At 38.7% G+C, this 21690-nt stretch overlaps 1 protein-coding gene across 34 annotated transcripts in view; it reads left to right on the top strand.

The window, feature by feature from the left end:
- PTK2 (protein tyrosine kinase 2) overlaps positions 1-21690 on the top strand; it is a 355066-nt gene that overhangs the window by 70578 nt on the left and 262798 nt on the right. For 14 of the 34 annotated variants that reach the window (XR_012093771.1, XM_073018384.1, XM_073018390.1 and 11 more), the window contains 2 exons: positions 2381-2469; positions 7304-7622. The exons of 10 other annotated variants lie outside the window; for them this stretch is intronic. Coding sequence is in view for 13 of the 24 variants with exons in the window: in XM_073018384.1 (XP_072874485.1) it covers positions 7523-7622 (100 nt within the window). In the remaining 11 variants the exon portion in view is untranslated. The remainder of the gene's footprint in view (positions 1-2380; positions 2470-7303; positions 7623-21690) is intronic. 10 more of the 34 variants (XM_073018414.1, XM_073018403.1, XM_073018406.1 and 7 more) reach the window with 1 other exon arrangement.

Below are 21690 nucleotides of genomic sequence, written 5' to 3'. Positions count from 1 at the left end.
AGCATATGGGAGGGAAATTGACCAAAAAAGCCAACTACTGTGTAGCTCCGTTTGGAAGGAAGAAAAGCTTATTTATGTCTGTTGCTTGGAATATAGATATGATGAGGGATAGATCCACACTAGATGCTACTGATATATACACATATATACACTTTTTTTTTTTTTCCTTTTTGAGATGGAGTTTTGCTCTTGTTGCCCAGACTGGACAATCTCAGCTCATTGCAACCTCTACCTCCCAGGTTCAAACGATTCTCCTGCCTCATCCTCCCAAGTAGCTGGGATTACAAGCATGTGCCACCACGCCTGGCTGATTTTTTTGGATTTAGTACAGATGGAGTTTCACCATGTTGGGGTGGTGTTGAACTCCTGATCTCAGGTCAGCCACCTGCCTCGGCCTCCCAAAGTGCTGGGATTACAGGCGTGAGCCACTGCGCCTGGCCTGATACAGAGTGTAGAGTCTGTAGTAATGGTTAGCTTTTTCAGGCCGTCATGAGGGATAAATTTAAAATGTATATTGTTGATTTTTCACTTTTAGCTGAGAAATGCAGGTTGTAGAAGGGATTTACATTTACCACAAGGGGTCCTCCTGACACCGTCAGACCCCCAAGCCAGTATTAATATGTCTGTGACTGCAAAGCCCAATTTCTGACAAATAAGCCAGAACCTTTACAGCCTTATCAGTGTTTTTCTCTGCTTCAGTTAGCTTGGAAAGTTAACCTAACTTGGAAAGATACAATTGCTAGATACTGTTGCTATTTGTTAAATAAGGTGAGCAGTCAAACTGTGGATAAATTGCATTTATAGGGTAAAAAAAAATGATGATGATTAAATAAGTTGCATGTGTGTATATGCATTTTCCATAAAATAAAAGTTCTATGTTTCTTTTGGACAACGTTAGTGTTAAGTAACTACTGGATTGCCTTTTGATATTTGCATTATTATGGTCAGTATAAGCAAAAAAAAAAAAAAAAAAAAAAAAAAAACCTCTGTTTTATAACATGTATGGATAGATTGAAAATTTTGGTGAGCTTATTCTGTCCTGTGTTGTCATGCTTCTACCACTGCATCTGAAAAACGAATGCAACATCTTCTTACAGATTTCAGGAGCCTTTAAGAAAAAAGCAATTACAGCAGTTAACCTCTCAACAGTTTCTAAATCTGGAATTTAGCTTTGATCTCTGTCTGTATGGCAAAACAAAAATAAGAAATTATCATTAATTAGAGTCCGTGAAAATACTGCTTAGATTAATAAGGTCAGGGTTTTGTTGTTTTTGCCTTTTTAGGTAATGAAATAGTTTTTATGCCATTAATTTTAGAGGTACTTGAGAATACACATTTTATTGTCTTACCCAATTGACAGAAATATTAAATAAGATTTTCATGGTAAGAGTTGCATTTTCCCATCTATTTTTTGTATTTCACTGTTGCTTAATTTAGTGGTTATAGTTATTTTCTGGTGATTTTGATACATCTGTCAAGTACCAGCTACATGTCTAGCAGGTAGTGTGATGACTTTTATCTGAATTTGTATTGGGGCAGGATTACTGACACCAGAGGGCTGTCACATGAGCCTCACGATTTGGTGAATTAGGATGTTGCATGGGGATAAGAGCAGCTTAATCTGTCCCATATTCTTTGCTGTGTTTCTTCTCTTCCTTTCTTTGTCCCGTTGGTCCTCACTGTGATTCATTTGCCCTTTGTAGGCCTATTTCCAGACTCTTCTCTGGAAACCTTTATAGCATCTGGAGGTAGGTGATACTATAGGTGGTGGTTTAACTGTGTCATCTGACTGGTGTCCAAGTGCCTGATGCACATCCCAGCTCTGCAACTGACCAATTAGTTGTAATATTAGGTATGTTACTAAATTTATCTGTTCCTCAGTTTGTTCATGTGTCATACATGGATTGTAATATCATCTATGTTGTTGGTTGTTAAAAGTATTAATTGAGAAAATAGGTGGAAAGCACTGCAGCAAATTGGTGAAGTACGTGGACTCTGTAGCTAGACTGCATGAGTTTGATTTCTAGCTTTGCAACTCAAAAGTTCTGTGACATTGTGAATTTAAGTTACCTGGTCTCTCTGTGCTTTGATTTCTTCATTTGTAAAATGGGGATAACAGTATCTACCCCATGGGTAGTTTGTTGTGATAGGTAGGTGAGTCAACATTTTTAAAGTTCTTGGAAGAAGGCTTGGTACAGAGTTAGCATTCACTTGGTATCATCATGTCAAAATTATATTTTCATTATTATTAGCGTTGCTATTATGCTATTTTGTGACTGGCATGTAGTACTCAATAAGTGATAGGTATTGTTGCTCTCCTCATTTTACTGATGAAGAAACTGAAGTTCAGGATGTTGAAATGATTTTCTTTGTCTCACAGGCAGAACTGGGGCTCCTTTGCATCTTCCAGTTACAAATTCAGTGCCTTCTGCAGTTTCCCCAGAGCTCCTCAAGAATAACGGAAGGGAGGTATAGTAATTGTTAAGAAACTTTGCAAAGAAATTGAATAATGCCAATACTGTCACCTTTTGGAATTTGTTGGTATTTCCTGGTGTTTGTCTTTGGAAGGTGATTAAATTTATCATGACTAATATTTCTTTGGTCTTAACCGAGTCATAATTTTTGTTGATAGACTGAAATTTTTGAAAAATTGTTTTCGTGGTGGAAACAGCAAGACAAAATGACAGGAATGGTAATTAGTAATCTTACTGGAAATGAACGCGTTATAAGATACCTGACATTCTAAAGTTAGGATATATTGTAATTATCAAGTGCTAATTGGAGGAACCATATTGTAAAACTGTCCAAGTTATTTAAATCTGTAACTCCCTGATTGATACAAACATAAAAGAGGTGAAAGATGATATATTTAGAAGTATACATGTATGCTATGAATACTAATTTTTTTTTTACATTCTTCCTGTCGATTGGCATAAAAGCATTTATCAGTGCTTTACTTTGCCAAATAGTGCTGCCATGGTGTTTGGTATTCCTTAAGAGAGACAAAATTATGACAATTATATGAGAAATGTGAAAGTTAGGCTGGTATTTTGTGAACTGCTTTTGGTGACATTTACAAGTAGTTCATTTCCTAATAGTTCATTCCTGGGGACCTTCTCATATATGGTCACAGTTTTGTAGGTAAGTCAGATTGGACAAAATTGTACATCATATGAAGGGGTTTAGAGTTCTCTCTTATGCTTACTGATCTTGCATATAACATTGTTTGCAACCCTGATGATTTTATGTAATCTCACACACTATTTTCATTTGTGCTCTATTAAAATTTGTGGTGAAAGTTTTAATAGGAGAATCAGTACAAAATAATGTGGTTTATTTTTTTATGTGGGATGGGAAGAGGCAGTCTACATGATTTTCCTAGACTTTATGTCCGTTTTTCTTTTCTCATATTCTTGAGAAAGCAAAGTTTTCATAATGTTTAGTTCACTTATTCATTCAATAAGTATATACCAAGCCTTTGTACTGTACTGAGATCTGGAAGTGAAGCAGTGCCCAGGATGGAGGCATGCCATACTGTCACTGATGTCCAGACATACGTATACCTTCTCTGTGACCATAGCCTTGAAAAGAAAAATTCTCTTTGCCATCTTCTCGTTACTCAGAGGTAATAGGCGGGTCGGTGGAATATGGCCTACACGTCTTACCATTTTAGTAAGGCCCTGGAGACAATATGTATAGGACAGACAGAATTTCCGTCACGGAGCTTGCATTGTAGTAGGGGCAGCCAGGCAATAAACTGAATGTTTAAGTAAATCATAAGGTGTTTTAGGAAGTTGTAAGTGCTGTGGGAATAAAGTGAAGCAGGGAGAGCAGATGGGCCATGCAGTTTCAGACAGGGTGGTCTGGATAGGCCTCGTTGAGTAGGCGACATTTGAGCATAGATGTGGCAGGGGGAAGGGAGCAAGCCATGTGGATAACGCGGGAGTAAGAGTGTCCCACATAGAGGGACATCAGTGCAGAGTCCCTGACGTGGGCAGGGAGTGGCAAGGAGGTCAGTGTGGTTTGTGCCAAGGAAACTAGGGGATCCTTGGCGATAGAGGGGAGCCATATCACGACCTTGCGGACTGTGCTAAGTATATAGGTGCTGAATCTGGGAAAGTTGGGGAACTGTTGGTGAGTTTTAAGCAAAGGAGTAAATTGTGTGATTGATGTTTTGGAAGGATCAGTGCACAACTCAGAAGAGTTGTGAATAGAGTGTAGGGTGGTGAGAGCTGGAGCAGAGAGACCAGGTAGGAGGCCTATGGCTGTAATCCAGGCAGCCTGGACCGGGGTAAGGCCAGGAGATGTGGTGAGAAATACATGTATTCTGATTATATCTAGAAGGTAAAGACAAGAGTTTACCTTTCAAGTAGGATTTACCAGAATTGCTTTAAAATATGCCAGTACTAAAAGAGTTTAGTGTAAAGGTCACGCAACTTTTAAATAAGTGGTTGGCTTTTATATTAGTATGTAGAATTCATAAATAAGGGAATATAGAGGACTGCTTACCCTTTTTCACTTACATTGCCATTATCTGTAGTCTGTTTCTGTTCTTTTCAAGATGTCACTGGATTAGGAATTTAAAAGCATAATTTGTCAGGAAGAAAATAATAAACACTGTATCACCAAACTAGCCAGTACTTGCCTCATTTTGCAGCTACTTGACCTTGGGCAAGTTGCTTGGCCTCTCTGAACTTCATTTTCGTCTTCTGTGAAAACAGGGAAGTAGCTGCTTCACTGAGATTATGTTATGGATTAAATGCAGTTTTTTATATATAACTATAGTTGCTCGATAAAAGGTATAGGTTATTGCTAGCAGTATCACCTGTATCCTCTTCAGTTCTTCTCTGTAGCATGAGTTGGTTCCTAACATTTCCATAGCTGCTGTTTCAATCTGGTCTCTACTTAGTCTCCTTGGTCTCTGACCTGGGTAATTTATGCTCTTTCATATCTTAACATCTTCCCATATGCTCAAAATCTTGCATATTAGGAGATGATATTTGGATATTGAAATAAATTATGAAGTAGTTGCAGGGATAGGAGAGAAAACCCCCATCTACTGGTCACTTTAAAGTCACAGAAACCAGGTTCATCCCTCTCCCTCATTCTCTATATTCACTTTTCTTGTTTGTCCTCTCGTCCTGTCTGTCACTGCAACTGCATTAGCTCCAGTCACCACCACCCTGTGCTTATATGACTCTCTCTCCTGCTCAGCTGGTCCTGTGGCAGCTCATCAGTCTAACTAAAAAATCCTTCCTATGGTGGGATGGTGTGCTGTGGTATGAAGACCCTGGCATCTTAGATGAGCGAGTGGGCTTGGTAGATTATTGAAATAAATTATGAAGTAGTTACAGTGGTAGGAGAAAAAGTGCCCATCTACTGATCACTTTAAAGTCACAGAAACCAGTTTTATCCCTCTCCCTCATTCTCTCCATCACTTGTTCTCTTGTCTTCTCTGTCACTGCGACTGTATTAGCTGCAGTCACTACCACCCTGTGCTTATACCACTCTCCCTCCTGCTCATCTGGTCCTGTGGCAGGTGTTCAGTCTGACTAAAAAATCCTTCCTGTGGTGGGGTGGTGTGCTGTGGTGTGAAGACCCTGGCATCGTAGATGAGCGAGTAGGCTTGGTAACTCCTGTGCCTCTTCCTAGTCTATGACCCTGTCTTTAGTCTTAGTGCTCTCAGTTTTTAAAAAATTGTAATACCACGTTTTTGCTTAAAAGATGGGAAAATTACATGTAATCAGTACTTCGTGTGTAGAATATAATTGTAGGTTGCTAATGAAGGTAGCTTTTATTTTGTAACTTTTGACAACCATAAGTTCCAAGGTGGACTCAGTGTGCTTGGATTATTTGTACAGTCCGTTAGTCGATGGCTCAGATTAAACTCCAGTCTGTTCTCACGGGAGTGGGTCAGATATGCTTGCTGGTGAATGTGCTCTTATCCTTCCCATCATGGCAGTGGTCCTTTACAGTCTTAGTCTCTTAGTAATGATGGAGGCTGGGGATTGTTTTTCATGTATTCTAGTTTATCTAGTTGCTTATTTCCTCTGTTCTTTTTCTAGCTTGCTTGCGTTTTTCTGGAGCCCCTTTCTTCCCAGTGTTCCCTGGGGTCATAGTTCACGCTGGTGAATGATGTGTTTTCAGTGGAGCATAGAAGAGGTCACTTGAACTCTGGCTACTATTAGGAGCCTGGAAGTAAACCTAGAGACAAAGCCATCATCAAAAGTAGCATGTTAGAAATGAAACAACTGTCCTGGGGCATCACTGGACACAAATAAGCCTCTTGTTCTCCTCAGGCTTTGTTAAGCTATTCTTTTCAGAAGTTAGTGACTTCATAAACAAAGCCACGGTCATTTTCACTGTTCAGTAAAATACTTGATTTTTGATTGGTTTATACAAGTGTACTACTAACAAAATTACCCACATTTGGGAAAGCTAGAACTGTAGAGTCTCAGTGTGTCTTATGTATGTTCAGAGAACAAAGGCACCAGGAGCCTAGTTACTAATTATCTTACTGCTAAAGTGGAATGTGTTCAGATAGCTAAGTTTTTGAGATGATCTTGACTATCTCACAGTTTGAATGGAAAAACTAAGTAGCTCTGCATTTTAAAAAGTTGCTAATACAGATTGTAAGGTTGTTTTTCTGTCTGTCTCTTTTAGTATGAGTTTATTACTCGCTTATGTTTTGAAACTAAGAAAGGAAATCATGCCTCTTGGATCCCTCAATATTCCCTAAGCTAATTTTAAAGAATGTGGCTACCTCAAATTCTTGATTTTCTGTTTTCGAGAGAATTTTTAAAATTTATACACTTACTATGAGTGTACCAACCAGGAAAAATGTTTTACCACGAAAATATTTGGGTACCTATGGACGTAGAGACATAGATAGATCAGGATTTTTTTTCCAGAAAGGATTTTTATTTCGTCAAAGTAATTATTTTAACTCTAAGGTCATAAAGAATTAGGTTAGTAAAATGACAAAGGCATGACTTTGAAAACAAAAATGGTTTGAGAAGCCATCTACAGACATGATCTGGGTCAGACTTGATTTGCAGCTTACTCGATTTTAGAATCGGTTGTCAGTTTTGTAAACAGAAGACTGCTGGATGAATTGAACAGAAGGGTGAGATTAGCATATTAATAAGTTACTGGCTACTGGCCTTCCTTTTCTCCTCCCTCTTTTCCCTCCCTCTTTCTCCTTCCCTGAATGAATCTAGGAACACAGACCCGTGGGGTCACATTACTAGCTGGTTTCATTCTGTTCAGTAGCTTAATCTAGCCAGGATGGTCTGTGTTTCAGATTGCGGAAGCATGAGAAGATTCTGTAACTGAGAGGCATTCTTCAAGCTGCTGGAAAATATTACAGAAGGAACACCTTCCAAATTTTGCTTCAAGCTCTGAGAAAAGGAGCACACAGGGGAACCTTAGTCTTGCTTGTGGATCGAAGCAAATACTATCACAGCGAGGAAGTGGGACTTTGTGTGCGGACTCCTGGCTTGATCTTTATAGGATTGGGTGTATGTTGTTGGAACTGGCAGGCCAAGAGGCCCTGAAACCAGCAGGTGCCATCTATATGGAGAAAAGCGGCTGTAGTCCATTTCCAGTGTGTTGGGCTAAAGGTATAAATAACTTAAAAATATGTTCAGTTTTGTTTAAATTCATGCTTTTGCACCGAAAAGGTAGATAAATGTTTTTCAGAATTTATTTCAATATATTTACAGTTAAAACTTTGAGGAAAAATGGAAATTGATTTGGTATGGGTTTACAGCTATTACATGAAACCAGTTAGATAGCTTTTCATATAGTAAATGAAATATTTTTTATGGAAACGAATTTTAAGTGCATTAAGCTATCTTTTAATGTTCTGTCCCATGTCTCTTAATAGTTTTATTTTTTCTTTTAATTTAAGACATCTGTATGTATTCTGTAATCTGGAAGTTTTTAAGGAAAAAAGAGAGGAATTTTAACTTAAAGAGGGTTGTAGGAAATAAGAGTAACATGTATTTTTTACTTTAAAAATTAGTTTTCTTTACCCACTGTAAAGATTGTATATTCAGTTGGAAACTCCATATTATTGTAAAGTGAGCTTAGGAATACCATGCATAAACAGTTTTCTTTCTTAATGTTTTTAGGGTTTTTATTCACATAAAAATGTAAATATAAAATACAGCATTTTCATTGTAACATTCAAGACAGTATTTGGGAAACATATTGAGAAGTTAATGCTGTGTAATTTGTGCTTGACTACAAGCAGATCAGCTGTTTTGCTTACAGTAGTAGAGAATGTATAAGTTAGGAAATAAAGTTCTTAATGAAGAATATGATAAAAATATTTTTTATTATTATTTCAAATATATTTAAATATAATGTGACTCCACTTAGGAAAGATTTTTAAAAGGAGGAAGCCGCACTGTTGTAAAAGGTTGCGATTTTATAAGTAGAGGTATAGACTGATTCATTTTAGTTTTTGGGGTAAAAATTTTGGTACCACTGGGATATTGGTGTGTTAGCACCAAATTACAGTTTCACCATCAAAATGGTTTTTATTTAGTTGTTGCTGTCATCTGTTGATTATTTCCTAGGCTTTTAAACATTTACAAAACATACGATATTAGAACTATTTTAGTATTCACTTTGTTCACTTGTTTGTGTAATTAGATACTCAGAGTAAATATTTTGCTGAGTTAAATTCACACTCTTGGATTTTAAAGAGTTTTGGGAATGGGAACTTTTAAAAATTTTAGTTTCTCAGCATCAGAAATGTATAGCATAAGTGAGTGTGACCAATAGTGTTCATAGCCAAAGAACTCTATACTTGTTAAAAATTTTGATCTTTTCCTGGATTTGCTGGAGTTCGTTTGCATATTGCCACCTCCATTGTATGATAACATTGTGTTAGCACTGATGATTAATAATAAGGCTCTGATTTCCTTCTTGGATTCAAGATCTATGCATCCAGTACCAGTGGGATATTAAATTATCAGCTACTGGATTTCTTTTTATTCAGTGTGACTTTAAAACTGTGAACTTCGGAAGAAAAGAGATTATAGTGTTTTTACTCACCCCAAAGCGATTGATGGAAACAACTTATTTTTCAATTAAGTTTGCTGGCTGTCAGAACAAATGAATAAAACTATTTTTAACTGAAATATGCATTATGATAGAGGTTAGGGTTGGATAAGAGAGAACAAAGCTCACACATATAAAAGATGGGAAAAGGTAGGGATCGTGTCAGGGGTCAGAATCAGTTTCCTGTGTAGGGCCGCAGCAAGCCATCTCCTCATGGTTTTGCTTTTTGAGTTGTTCAGAGGAGGTTCTGACAAAACCTAGGAGCTGTCGTCCTGTCCCTTCTTGGTGCTGCAGACACTGCTTCCATTGTGATTGCCCAGTGTGTAACTATCTTAGTAAACTTCCTCTCTCTCCCCTCATGTTACTCTTGTACCAAGACAGGAAGGCAGGAAACCTTGTTTTTATGCTGGTTAACTTTGTGTGATAAGGACAAAGATGTTGTTATATAGGAATTGGCTGAATTGGTTATATTCAAGTATAAAAGTTACAACTTGTAGATAAAGACACAGTAAAAAGCTCAAATCCAAATAATATACAAATCTCTATCTGCAGTTAGACATTCTAAACCACACGTTTGATTTTATCAGTCACATTAACCTCAAAAAGCACAGCAGTGTCCCAATTTAAGAAGACACATAAAATACCAGGACAAGCTAAAAATAATAGAGCAGACTATATTTGTATCCCTTGAACTGAAACCTTTAAGGTATCCTTAAAGCATTCTGGGGCGTTTGAACCGAGCTCATTGTGCGGTTGAATTTGGTGTAAAGAATCCACCTTAGGTCCCATCCAAGGAAGATTATATTTTAAAGTATTAAAAAGGACTTTGTTTTAACATGGGTTCAACTACATCATGATTTTCTAGGTTTAAAGACAGTTTTGATTCAGAATATTGAATTAAATGTAAATGTTCACAGTATTATTTTAGGTTGCAAGACTATCAAGTGCAGAAAGTCCTGTTTGGGGAGTTATTTGATTATATCAGTTTTTACATTATTTATTTCATGTTTTTGAAAGGCTGGGAAGGACTAAAGAGTTTCAGAGATTTGGTTGTTAAATCCTGATCTGATCTCTTGATTTCTCCAGATTTGGGCCTTTGTCCTGTTGCTCATTAATAGCACAATTATTTTGTCTTTTCAGTGCCTCAGACACCCCAAACTCTTCCTCTCAGGCCTTTATACCTTCTGTTGCATTTTCCTAGAGCCATCATCTCTGCATTCTCTGACTAGCCAACTCCTACTTAACCTTTTAGGTCTCAGCTTAAATGAGCTCCATGAGAAAGTAAGTGTCTTCATCTTTTACTCACTGTCATATGCTTGGCACATACTAGGTGTTTGTGAAATATTTGTTGAGTGAATCAATGACTAGTGTGCAAAGAAAAATACCTCAGAGTAGAATGCATGGTACTGACATTAAAATGCAAAAATTACCGTGGGAATCTCACTCCGGTGCTCTCATTCCTCTCGGTCTAAACCAAGTTTTCTCTAATGTTCCCTCCTATATCCTTTTCTTCTGGTATTGTATAATACTTACTGTGATTTGTCGTTATATATTTTACTTTTCTGGATTTCTGTCTTCTATTAGACTGTAAACTTCACAGAGATAGTGTCAGTTTTTTTTTTCTTGACAAATAGTTGACATAAACGATTATTACTTTAATGAATGAATAAATTCTATATAGGGTTAGATTTGATTTTAAAAGGCTCTTTCAGAGCTAAAATCTTGTGATTAATACAGTTTTTTGTAGGTAAATCTAGTTTTAGGATCATTGAACTGTCAGAAATAAATATTCCATGTCAAACTTTTGGCCATTCTAATTTCGTTGAGTCTGTGTTCTCTTTTTTCTCTTAGAGTAAAAGTGTATACCCCGGGTTTAACATAGCACTCTGCCCATAGTGGGTGGCTAATGATGCTTTGGTCTTGAGCTGTTGTTAATTCCTATAGATTTATTTTAATATCTCACTGAATTTTTTGCAGTTTCTTTTCTTTTCTCTTCTCTCCTCTCTCCTCTCTCCTCTCTGTTCCCTTCCCGTCCCGTCCCTTCTCTTCTCTTTTTTCTTTCATGGCAGAGTCTTGCTCTGTCGCCCAGGCTGGTTCAAGCAATTCTCCTGCCTCAGCCTCCCAAGTAGCTGGGATTACAAACGTACACCACCACACCTGGCTAATTGTTGTATTTTCAGTAGAGACGGGGTTTCACCATGTTGGCCAGGCTGGTCTCGAACTCCTGACCTCAAGTGATCCACCCGCCTTGGCCTCCCAAAGTGCTAGGATTATAGGTGTGAGCCGCCATGCCTGGCCAATTTTACAGTTTCTTTCTGCTTTACCTCAAATCATGGCATTTTAAAAGAGAGCTGTGTTTCTTAATAGCTAAAACTTATTCAGAAATACTACATGCCATGCTGTGTTCTGAGCATTAAACATGCACAAAAAACATACGTGTTGTCCCATTCTCACAAATGTTTGTAAGCTGTCTGAGATGGGAAATATCATTATCCCCATTTTACAGATGAGATAATTGAGGTACTGAGAGATTAAATAACTTGACAATTGTTGCTCAGCTAATATAAAAGGCAGAGCAAGATTCTGAACAGTGGGAATCTAACTGTAGTGCCTATATTCTTAATCACTATGCCATACACACCCAAATAGAAAAATGGTAGGATCATAATGGAATTGTCTATTTCGTGTAATTTTTGCATTTTGATATATGTACTATGTCATCTACTCTCAGATGTTTTCGTTCTATTCATTCATTCATTCATTCCACAGATATTTAATGAACACCAAGTATGTGCCAAGCCCAGTGTACTTGGCATATGCCAGTGAGTCAGAGATACCTACTCCTTCATGTAGTTATTCTTCCAAGTGAGGGGAAACAGTGAATGACAAAAATAATAAATAAATAAATTGGTTAGTGTGATAGAAGGTGTTAAATGTTACGGTGAAGGTGAGGTCAGATGATAGTCTTATTATATAGAATAGCTAGGTGTAGACTGCATTGAAAACGTGCATTTTATTGAAGACCTGAAGGAAATATGGGAGTTAGCCAAGTGGATACTTGGGAAAAGAAAGTTCCAAGTCGATTGCATGGGTAGAGCAAAGGCTCTTGCTGGGGAGAATGGCATTGTGGCCAGAACAGAGTGAATACGGGGTTATGGCTGTCTCTCCAATTCTTCGTGCCTACGAGGTGGTGGTTTAACCAGAGACACAGGCATGGGTTGAAAGTGAGGCCTGCTAGAAACAAGCCACAGTTTGCCAATCTATTCTAATCCACATTTCCTTAAAAATAGCTCCATGAGAGGAGTGAATTGGCCTTTAAATATCCTCCTGTGGGAAACACATGCCTCATTCTGGTTCTCTCAACAGATGTCTTAACAGAAAGACTGGTGAACTCTCCCTTTTCATTTCTATTTTGAATATTCGTAACATCAACTCATCCACAAACATAAGGCAGTGGGTATTAAACTTTATCTGATATTCTTTTCTGGTCCTCATTATTAGTATTTGGGGAAGAGACTGCTGGTTTTGCCCAGTTTTTTCCTCTTTGTATATAATTTTAGAGCTGTCAGTGGATAGGTTTCTTTTTTGTGTTTTGAGACCAAGTTTTGCTCTTGTCACCAGACTGGAGTGCAGTGGCGTGATCTTGACTCCCTGCAACCTCCGCCTCCCAGTTTCAAGTGATTCTCCAGACTCAGCCTCCTGAGTAGCTGGGATTACAGGCACCCACCACCACACCCTGCAAATTTTTTTTTGTTTTTTTTTTGGTAGAGACGGATTTTATCATGTTGGCTAGGCTCGTCTCCACCTCCTGACCTCAGGTGATCTGCCTGCCTTGGCCTCCCAAAGTGCTGGGATTACAGACATGAGCCACTGTGCCCAGCCTGAATGTGGGGTTTTTACCCAAATATGACCCTCTATGTGAAGGGGAATAACAACATGTCCCATATTATGCTTATTGACCCGGTGTTCCTTGTGTTTAGCATTCCCACTCCCAACCTTCTAAGTGTCCTGGTTTGGGCAGTAAGTTGTATGGGAACCCTAAAGTGTGTCCTCCTTTGATCATCCTATGTATGTATGTATGTATGTATGTATGTATGTACCTATGTGTGTATGTGGCATGGTCTCACTCTGTCATCCGGGCTGGTCTCAAACTCCTAGGCTCAAGCAGTCCTCCCACCTTGGCCTTACAAAATCTGGGATTACAGGTGCGTGCCACCACACCCAGCCCGATCCACTATTTAAAATGGACTCATCCTCCTGCCGTCACTGTACCCCTATCCCTGGTTCTCTGTCTTGTCTTTCTATTTGCTCTTAACCACTATCTAACATACCTAATGGTTTATTTATTTACTTCTTTGGTTTAGCTGCTGTCCCTTAGTGAAATGTGCACTCTATGAGACAAGGGAAGCCTTTGTCCTGCTCATTGCTGCTTTCCCACTGCCTAAGACACAGTAGACTTTTTTTTTTTTTTTTTTTTTTGAGACGGAGTTTTGCTCTTGTTGCCCAGGCTGGAATGCAGTGGCGCGATTTCGGATCAGTGCAACCTCCGCCTCCTGGGTTCAAGCAATTCTCCTGCCTCAGCCTCCCGAGTAGCTGGGATTACAGGCTTGCATCACCATGCCCGGCTAATTTTGTATTTTTAGCAGAGATAAGGTTTCTCCATGTTGGTCAGGCTGGTCTCAAACTCCCAACCTCAGGTGATCTACCCACCTCGGCCTCTCAAAGTGCTGGAATTACAGATGTGAGCCACCGCGCCTGGCTGGTAGACTCTTATTTTAAATGGATGAATGAATTAAATCTGGGAGCAACAGAGGTTTCAGTCATTAGAAGCAAATGAGAGAGTGATGGAGATTTTTGTGGAAATTAAAAAACACTTGTTCTACAAAGAAGGGAACAACAGACACTGGGATTTACTTGAGGGCAGAGGGAGGAAGGAGAGAAGCAAAAAATAATAATAACTCTTGGGTACTAGTCGTAATACCTGGATGGTGAAATAATCTGTACAACAAACCCTCATGATACAAGTTTACCTTTATAACAGACCTTCACGTGTACCCCGAACCTAAAATAAAAGATTAAAAAAAAAAAAAACACCCAAAACTTGGTCTTTCCAGTGCTTTAAGGATTAGTGACTCTGATTTTTGTAAAGGGTTGACAAATCTTTGATTTCAGATTAATCTATAATTGTTTAAACCGCAAGGAATTTATTGTAAATCCAATGGTTTTCTGTGTGTCTTTTTAAACAGTTTTCAGTTAGAGAAAAATCTAACTTTAAAACAGTTATCCCTGAATATTTTAATTTTGCATTTGAACATTATTTGTATACATTTTTATAATGTCACTGATTCGTAGCTCACGTAATTTTAGAATTGGATTTAGGTGTATATTAACTTCTTTACCTAAAAAAGTAAACTAAAATACATTTGTTTTTGTTTTTTTTTTTTTTTGAGATGGAGTCTTGCTCGACGCCCAGGCTGAAGTGCAGTGGTGCGATCTTGGCTCACTGCAAGCTCCGCCTCCCAGGTTCACGCCATTCTCCTGTCTCAGTCTCCCGAGTAGCTGGGACTACAGGCGCCTGCCACCATGGCCGGCTAAATTTTTGTATTTTTAGCAGAGACAGGGTTTCACCGTGTTAGCCAGGATGGTCTCGATCTCCTGACCTCATGATCCACCCGCCTTGGCCTCCCAAAATGCTGGGATTACAGGCGTGAGCCACCGCGCCCGGCCTATTTTATATTATACCTTTCTTTCTTAAAAATTGTATAAAATGAGTCATATTTTAAGTGTTTCATAGAAGTTTGATGTTGGAATGAAACCAATGATTAGTAAATTTTTTCTTTGACTAAAACAATAATGAAATCTTTGGTTCATTTGGTGATATTTTTGGTTGATTTTCCATGTTCTTATTCTCATAGATTTTGGTTAATTTTTTTTGTTACTGATACAGTGTTCAGTTGAATTTGTAGGCTTGTGGTTAGGAAGTCTCAGCAGTTCATAAGTTGAATTAATATATTTCCCTTTTTCAAAAATTGGGGCTGTGTTGAATCTATGGATTGATTTAGGAGAATTGACCTACGAACAATATTGAACAATACAGTAATGGACATTGTATATCCAGTTATTTAAGTCTTGTTTAATTTTTCTAAGCAATGTGTAATAGATCTTAATGTGGCGGTCTTGGTGTTTTTTGATGATATTGTAAATAATAATTTTTGGCTTTTAAGTTTAGTTTTCTGGCCGGGCTCAGCGGCTCACGTCTGTAATCCCAGCACTTTGGGAGGCTGAGGTAGGCAGATCGCGTAAGGCCAGGAGTTCGAGACCAGCCTGGCCAACATGGTGAAACCCTGTCTTTACTAAAAATACAAAATTGGCTGGGTGAGGCGGCGTGTACTTGTAGACGCAGCTACTCAGGAGGCTGAGGCACAAAAATCACTTGAACCTGGGAGGTTGAGGTTGCAGTGAGCAAAGATTGCACCACTGCACTCCAGCCTGGGCAACAGAGTGAGACACTGTGGGGAAAAAAAAAAAGTTTAATTTTACAGTTCTTGGCCTAGTGTATAGAAACAGATTGTCTTATTAGTTTATCTTGTAGCCTTATTATAAATTCACTTATTTGTTCTGGTGATTTGAGTATAGAAAATCAAAATAAATCTGAATGTGTTATTGGCAAATAAAAACCGTTTTGTTTTCTGACTTTTATATCTTCATCTGTGTCTTTGCCTTGACCAGGACCTCTATTACAGTATTGAGAAATGATGAGAGGAGACAGATTTTCCTTTTTTTTCCCCTGAGGGAGAACATGTTCAGTGTTAAGTATGTTAACTTTAGTTTTGTCTGTTTTGGTTTTGTGGATATCCTTTTTCTTTTTTTTTGAGACGGAGTCTTGCTGTGTCGCCCAGGCTGGAGTGCAGTGGCGTGATCTTGGCTCACTGCAACCTCCGCCTCCCAGGTTCAAGCTGTTCCTCTGCCTTAGCCTCTCAAGTAGCTGGGACTACAGGCGCATGCCACCAAGCCCGACTGATTTTTGTATTTTTTAAGTAGAGACAGAGTTTCACCATATTGGCCAGGCTGGTCTCAAACTCCTGACGTTGTGATCAGCCCGCCTCGGCCTCCCAAAGCACTGGGATTACAGGCGTGAGCCTCTGTGCCTGGCAGATACCTTTTTTCAAATGGAAAAAGATTGCTTTTAATTCTTAGGTTTCTGAGAGGTTTTTTTCTTTTCTTTTTTTTTTATTATTATGAGAGGTTGTTGATTTTTGTCTAATGCTTTTTCTGTATCCAGTTGCTAATATGAATTTTTCTGTTTTAATTTTTATAATGTGATGAATTGTGGTGTTTAAAATTTGTATTTATCTTTATTTTTTGAGAAATGAGGTTTTGCTCTTAATATGTTGCCCAGGCTGATCTCAAGCTCCTGGGCTCAAGAAGTCCTGCTGCCTCAGCCTCCTGAGTACCTGGGATTATAGGCACGAGCCACTGTACTCAACTATGAATTAGTTTTTAATGTTAAAACAATCTGCGTTGCTGAGGTAAACCCCACTTGATCATGATGTATTATCCTGATTTTTTGTTTTTTTCTTTTATAGAGACAGAGTGTTACTCTGTTGTCCAGGCTAGAATGCAGTGTCATGATTATAGCTCACTATGTCCTTGAACTCCTGGGCTCAAACAGTCCTCCTGCCTCAGCCTCCTGAGTAGCTGGGACTACAGGTGCATGCCACCACACCTGACTAATTTTTAAATTTTAGTCATTTTTCTAGAGCTGAGGTCTTGTTTTGTTGCCCAGGCTATTCTTGAACTTCTTGCCTCAAAAGAACCTCCTGCCTCAGGCTCCCAAAGTGCTTGTGTTATAGGCATGAGCCACCACGCCTGGCCTATTCTATTTTTATATAGCTAGATTTGATAATAATTTGTGCAGATTATTTGTGTCTATGTTTATGAGGGATATCTGTTTGTAATTTTTTTCCTTGTAATCATTTTGTCAAGTTTTCATATCAAGGTACTGGTGTTCTAATAAAATAAGTTGGAAAATGTTCCCTTTTTATGTTTATTTATATGATTAATTATGTAAAGTTTAAGAAAAACATTAATCTATAGTGATAGTAATAGTAGCACTTTCGGTGGGGTAGTATTAATTAGAAAGGGACATGAAAATAAAACATTGATGGAAATGTTCTGTATCTCGGTCTAGGGTGGTAGTCATAAGGATGGAGATAAATGTACACACGTATGTATATATGTGTATTTTAAAAATCATTGAGCTGTTCACTTTAAGATTTGTGTATTTTATAAATTACACTATTAAAATCAGACTATAAATGTGTCTCACACTTAACATTGCATTTCTGAAAATCAAGCATTTTTCTATTTTGCAAAGGGAAAATTATATACATTAGCAGAAAACATTAAACCAGTTTCTTAAAAAACAGTGTAAAGACTAGATGTGAACAAAATCTAAAATGTAAGATTGAAAAGTATTTAAGGCCGGGCGCGGTGGCTCAAGCCTGTAATCCCAGCACTTTGGGAGGCTGAGACGGGCGGATCACGAGGTCAGGAGATCGAGACCATCCTGGCTAACACGGTGAAACCCCGTCTCTACTAAAAAAATACAAAAAAAAAAAAAAAACTAGCCGGGCGAGGTGGCGGGCGCCTGTAGTCCCAGCTACTCCGGAGGCTGAGGCAGGAGAATGGCGTAAACCCGGGAGGCGGAGCTTGCAGTGAGCTGAGATCCGGCCACTGCAGTCCAGTCCGGGCTACAGAGCAAGACTCCGTCTCAAAAAAAAAAAAAAAAAAAAAAAGAAAAGTATTTAAAACATTGTTTCCTGATTACCAGACAATATGGTTAACAGTTGTTTGTATGTGGAAAATGTGCCTGCTGTTCACTAAATATTACAATGTCTGATAAAGCAATACAGCATGAAATAAAATTGCCAGAAAAAAAAAGGCAGACAAAAACCTACAATTAAAAAGCACTGGGTGCTGTGGCTCATATCTGTAACCCCAGTGCTTTGGGAAGATGAAGTGGGTGGATTGCTTGAGCTCAAGAGTTTGAGACCAGCCTGAGCAATATGGCAAGACTCCGGCTCTACAAAAAATACAAAAAAAAAAAAAAAAAAAAAATTAGCTGGGCATAATGGTGCGACACTTGTAGTTCCAGCTACTTGGAAGTCTGAGGTGGGAGAATTGCTTGAGTCAAGGAGGTTGAGGCTGCGGTGAGCCATAATCACGCCACTGCACTCCAGCCTGGGCGACAGAGCAAGACCCTGTCTCAAACAAACCAATTTCCTATAATTATGAAATGAGATTTGAGGCCTTTAGAAAGTTGAGGAAGGAGGTGAAGAGCTTGAAGCAGTCCTTGTAATTGGTCAGGGAATGGGGCAGATGGTTTTGGAGAGAATGGGGCAATTCAGGCCAAGAAGTTACTGAGATGTCCAGTCACTTCGTGTGACTATAGAGCTGGGAAGATTCTGGATGATGTTCTTTCAGTGGTTGATGAATTAGAGTAGGAAAATGGGAAACTAGAGCTTTGTTTGCATTCCCATTGGCTGTATTTTTAATTCCTCTGTTTGGGATTATAGGAAGTATTAGAGTATCTGTAGAAGAAAGACTTCTTGTAGCAGTCACTTTCAAGTGTTGGAGTCCCTTAATTTTCTGATTTTTGGCCTCCTTTTCAAACTGTGATTATGAGACTCTACAAGCTAAGTCCTACAAAATTTACTTGGATTGTAACTTGAAACTTTTCCATACATACTTTTGTTTAAAATTATATATGAAGTTTTAAAGATATAAATTTATATTGGCCAAAAAATGTTATGTTGAGAGATGTGTGTAGTCTTTGATGTTAAAAAAAAGGCAAGGGAAAAAATCCAGGACCTTGTTAACCAGGGAGGGAGATGTTCTGTGGGTGATGCTAGAGTGTTGTATTTCCTTCAAGATCTGTTTTGTTACCTCCCCTACTCTTTTATTTTTCTAAGAAACAAAATACTGTTAGAGTATCATATATGTTAATACTGTTTTTTGACTATGAAAACTTTACTGTTTTGTAGAATTGGCAGAATCGATGAGACAGTAACAAACCCTGACTATTGTATATTCTTATTTTAACTTTTATGTAACTTCATAATGGAGTTGTATACTCATGGTAGATTTTCAGTTTAGAAAAAAAACCATATGTATTTTTTTAATAGGACAAGCTTTAGGAGAAATTTTTAAAGGAACATTTGTGCCTAATTTGGTTATTGGATTATGAATACGTTTCAAATATACCAGATGTTACCATAGTAAGAATAGTCATCTTTTGTTTCCTTTTTTGACAACCATTTATAAAGATATGAGGGGTAACAGGAAAGATGTTGATTACGACTAGGTAATGATTTCATGGGAGGGTCTCAGTAGATTTCTGTTTGAAGAATATTCCTACTTTGAACTTCCCTTTTCTTGGCCTTAGAAAATTAAGTTCATCCTTCTTTAACAACTATTATCGTCTATTGAATGCTAACTTTGTTTCATATATCTTGGTAAACACTTTATTATTTCAACTCCCACTTTACAGATATGGAACTTGTGGTGACTTAAGAGTTGTATAGTTGTGAGGGCTAAGCACAGTCCTTGTATGACAGGTACTGCTGCCCTTCAATATCTTATTCAGACGTCACCACCTATAAAGCTTTTCTTGATATGTGCTAGTTCTGTAAAATTTCTACCTTCTTCAGTTGTAGGCTCAGATATTAGATTGGGCTTGCTTCTTCAAAATTTTATTTTGGGGATTTAGGTGAAGTTTTAGCTGTCCTGTAATCTGTAGGGTCTTGCTCATGGAAAGTACATAATGGCTCAAGGTAGAGATAATTTCGTCTTGAAATTCTGAGGGATATACTTAGCCACTTAAAGTCATCAAAGCCTTGAGAGTTGAAATGCTGTTAATAAATTATCTGTTTTTCTTACTGTGAGTTGTCTGCATATAGAGGTTCTCCTTCCTCCCCTCCCCCCCTCCCCTCTCCCCTTCCCCCCCTCGCCTCCCCCCTTGCCTCCCTTCTCCTCTCCCCACTCCCCTCCCCACTCCCTTCCTCCTGAATTCCAGCGATTCTCCTGCCTCAGCCTCCCAAGTAGCTGGGATTACAGGCACATGCCACCAAACCCAGATAATTTTTGCTTTTTAGTAGAGACAGGGTTTCACCATGTTGGCCAGGCTGGTCTCAAACCCGTGACATCCCAAAGTGCTGGGATTACAGGCGTAAGCCACTGTGCCTGGCCCAGTTTCACATATTTTATTATGGAAAATTTCTGGCAAAACATAGTATGTTGAATGCATTCTTGTACTCAAAATTGAGAATTAAGTGAGATTTGACATGTTTTCTCTCTCCTTGGCCTCTGGAATCCTGGCAAGAGACTGAAATGTTCTTTTCTTTGGAAACTGGTCTTAGCAAAGGGCTCACTTTGGACATCAGGAGAATTGGCCGCTTCTGAAGGCTGTGATATGGTTTGGCTGTGTCTCCACCCAAGTCTTATCTTGAATTCCCACATGTTGTGGGAGGAACCTGGTAGGAGGTAATTGAATCATGGGGCAAGTCTTTTTCGTCCTGTTTCCGTGGTAGTGAGTAAGTCTCACAAGATCTGATGGCTTTATGAAGAGTTGTTGTCCTGCAAAAGCACTCTGTCTTTGCCTGCCGTCCATGTAAGTTGGGACTTACTCCTCCTTACCTTCCTCCATGGCTGGGAGGCCTCCCCAGCCTTGTGGAACTGTAAATCCATTAAACCTCTTTTTCTTCCCAGTCTCAGGTACGTCTTTATCAGCAGCGTGAGAACAGACTAATAATACAGGCTGCTTCTCTGCTTAGCCCAACCACCAGCACATTGTGCTCACATTCAGGGCTTTAAGCCAAGGATGGACAGCCAGATATTTAAAGACAGCCTCTGTTTTCAAAATGTGAGACCAAAACAAACAAACAGAAAAAAACAACTTGTGGGCAACAAGATGAAACAGCAAGCAGAAGGAAGCTAAAAGAAAAATATTAGTATCTCCAGAGAGCTGAGAGATTTGCACCCAGGAAAGACAAGTAGGAGTCTTCAAAAGTACTCCCAGCTGGGCGCGGTTGCTCACACCTAGCATTTTGGGAGGCTAAGGTGGGTGGATTGCTTGAGCCCAGGAGTTAGAGACCAGCCTGGGCAATGTGGCAAAGCCCCGTCTCTACCAAAAAATACAAAAATTAGCGGGGCATGGTGATGCACACGTGTAGTCTCAGCTACTCAGGAGGCTGAAGTGGGAGGATCGCTTGAGCCTGGAAGGTCAGGGCTGCAGTGGGCCATGATTGCACCACTGCACTCCAATCTGGGCAGTAGAGTGAGACCCTGTCTCAAGAAAAGAAAATATTATGTCCAAAGAACAAGACAATTTAAGAAAGCACAAATAAACTCTGTAGAAGCATTGGAAAGTAATGTCAAAGATATCTCCCAGAACATGGAAAGAAAGGACAAATTTAAGAGAAAAGAAAATAGGATCATGAATCCAGAAGGTCCAGCATACAAATAATAAGAGTTGAAAATATTTTGTAATTATAACTGAGAAAGAAAAAAAAGGATAAAACAGCCTCAAAGAAATTATGTAAGAACATTTCCCCAAAC

This window comes from Chlorocebus sabaeus, chromosome 8 (assembly GCF_047675955.1).
Source record: "Chlorocebus sabaeus isolate Y175 chromosome 8, mChlSab1.0.hap1, whole genome shotgun sequence".
NCBI classification, from domain to species: domain Eukaryota; kingdom Metazoa; phylum Chordata; class Mammalia; order Primates; family Cercopithecidae; genus Chlorocebus; species Chlorocebus sabaeus.
Note: the sequence above shows the minus strand (reverse complement) of the source record. Positions and strands in the feature narration are given on the sequence as shown.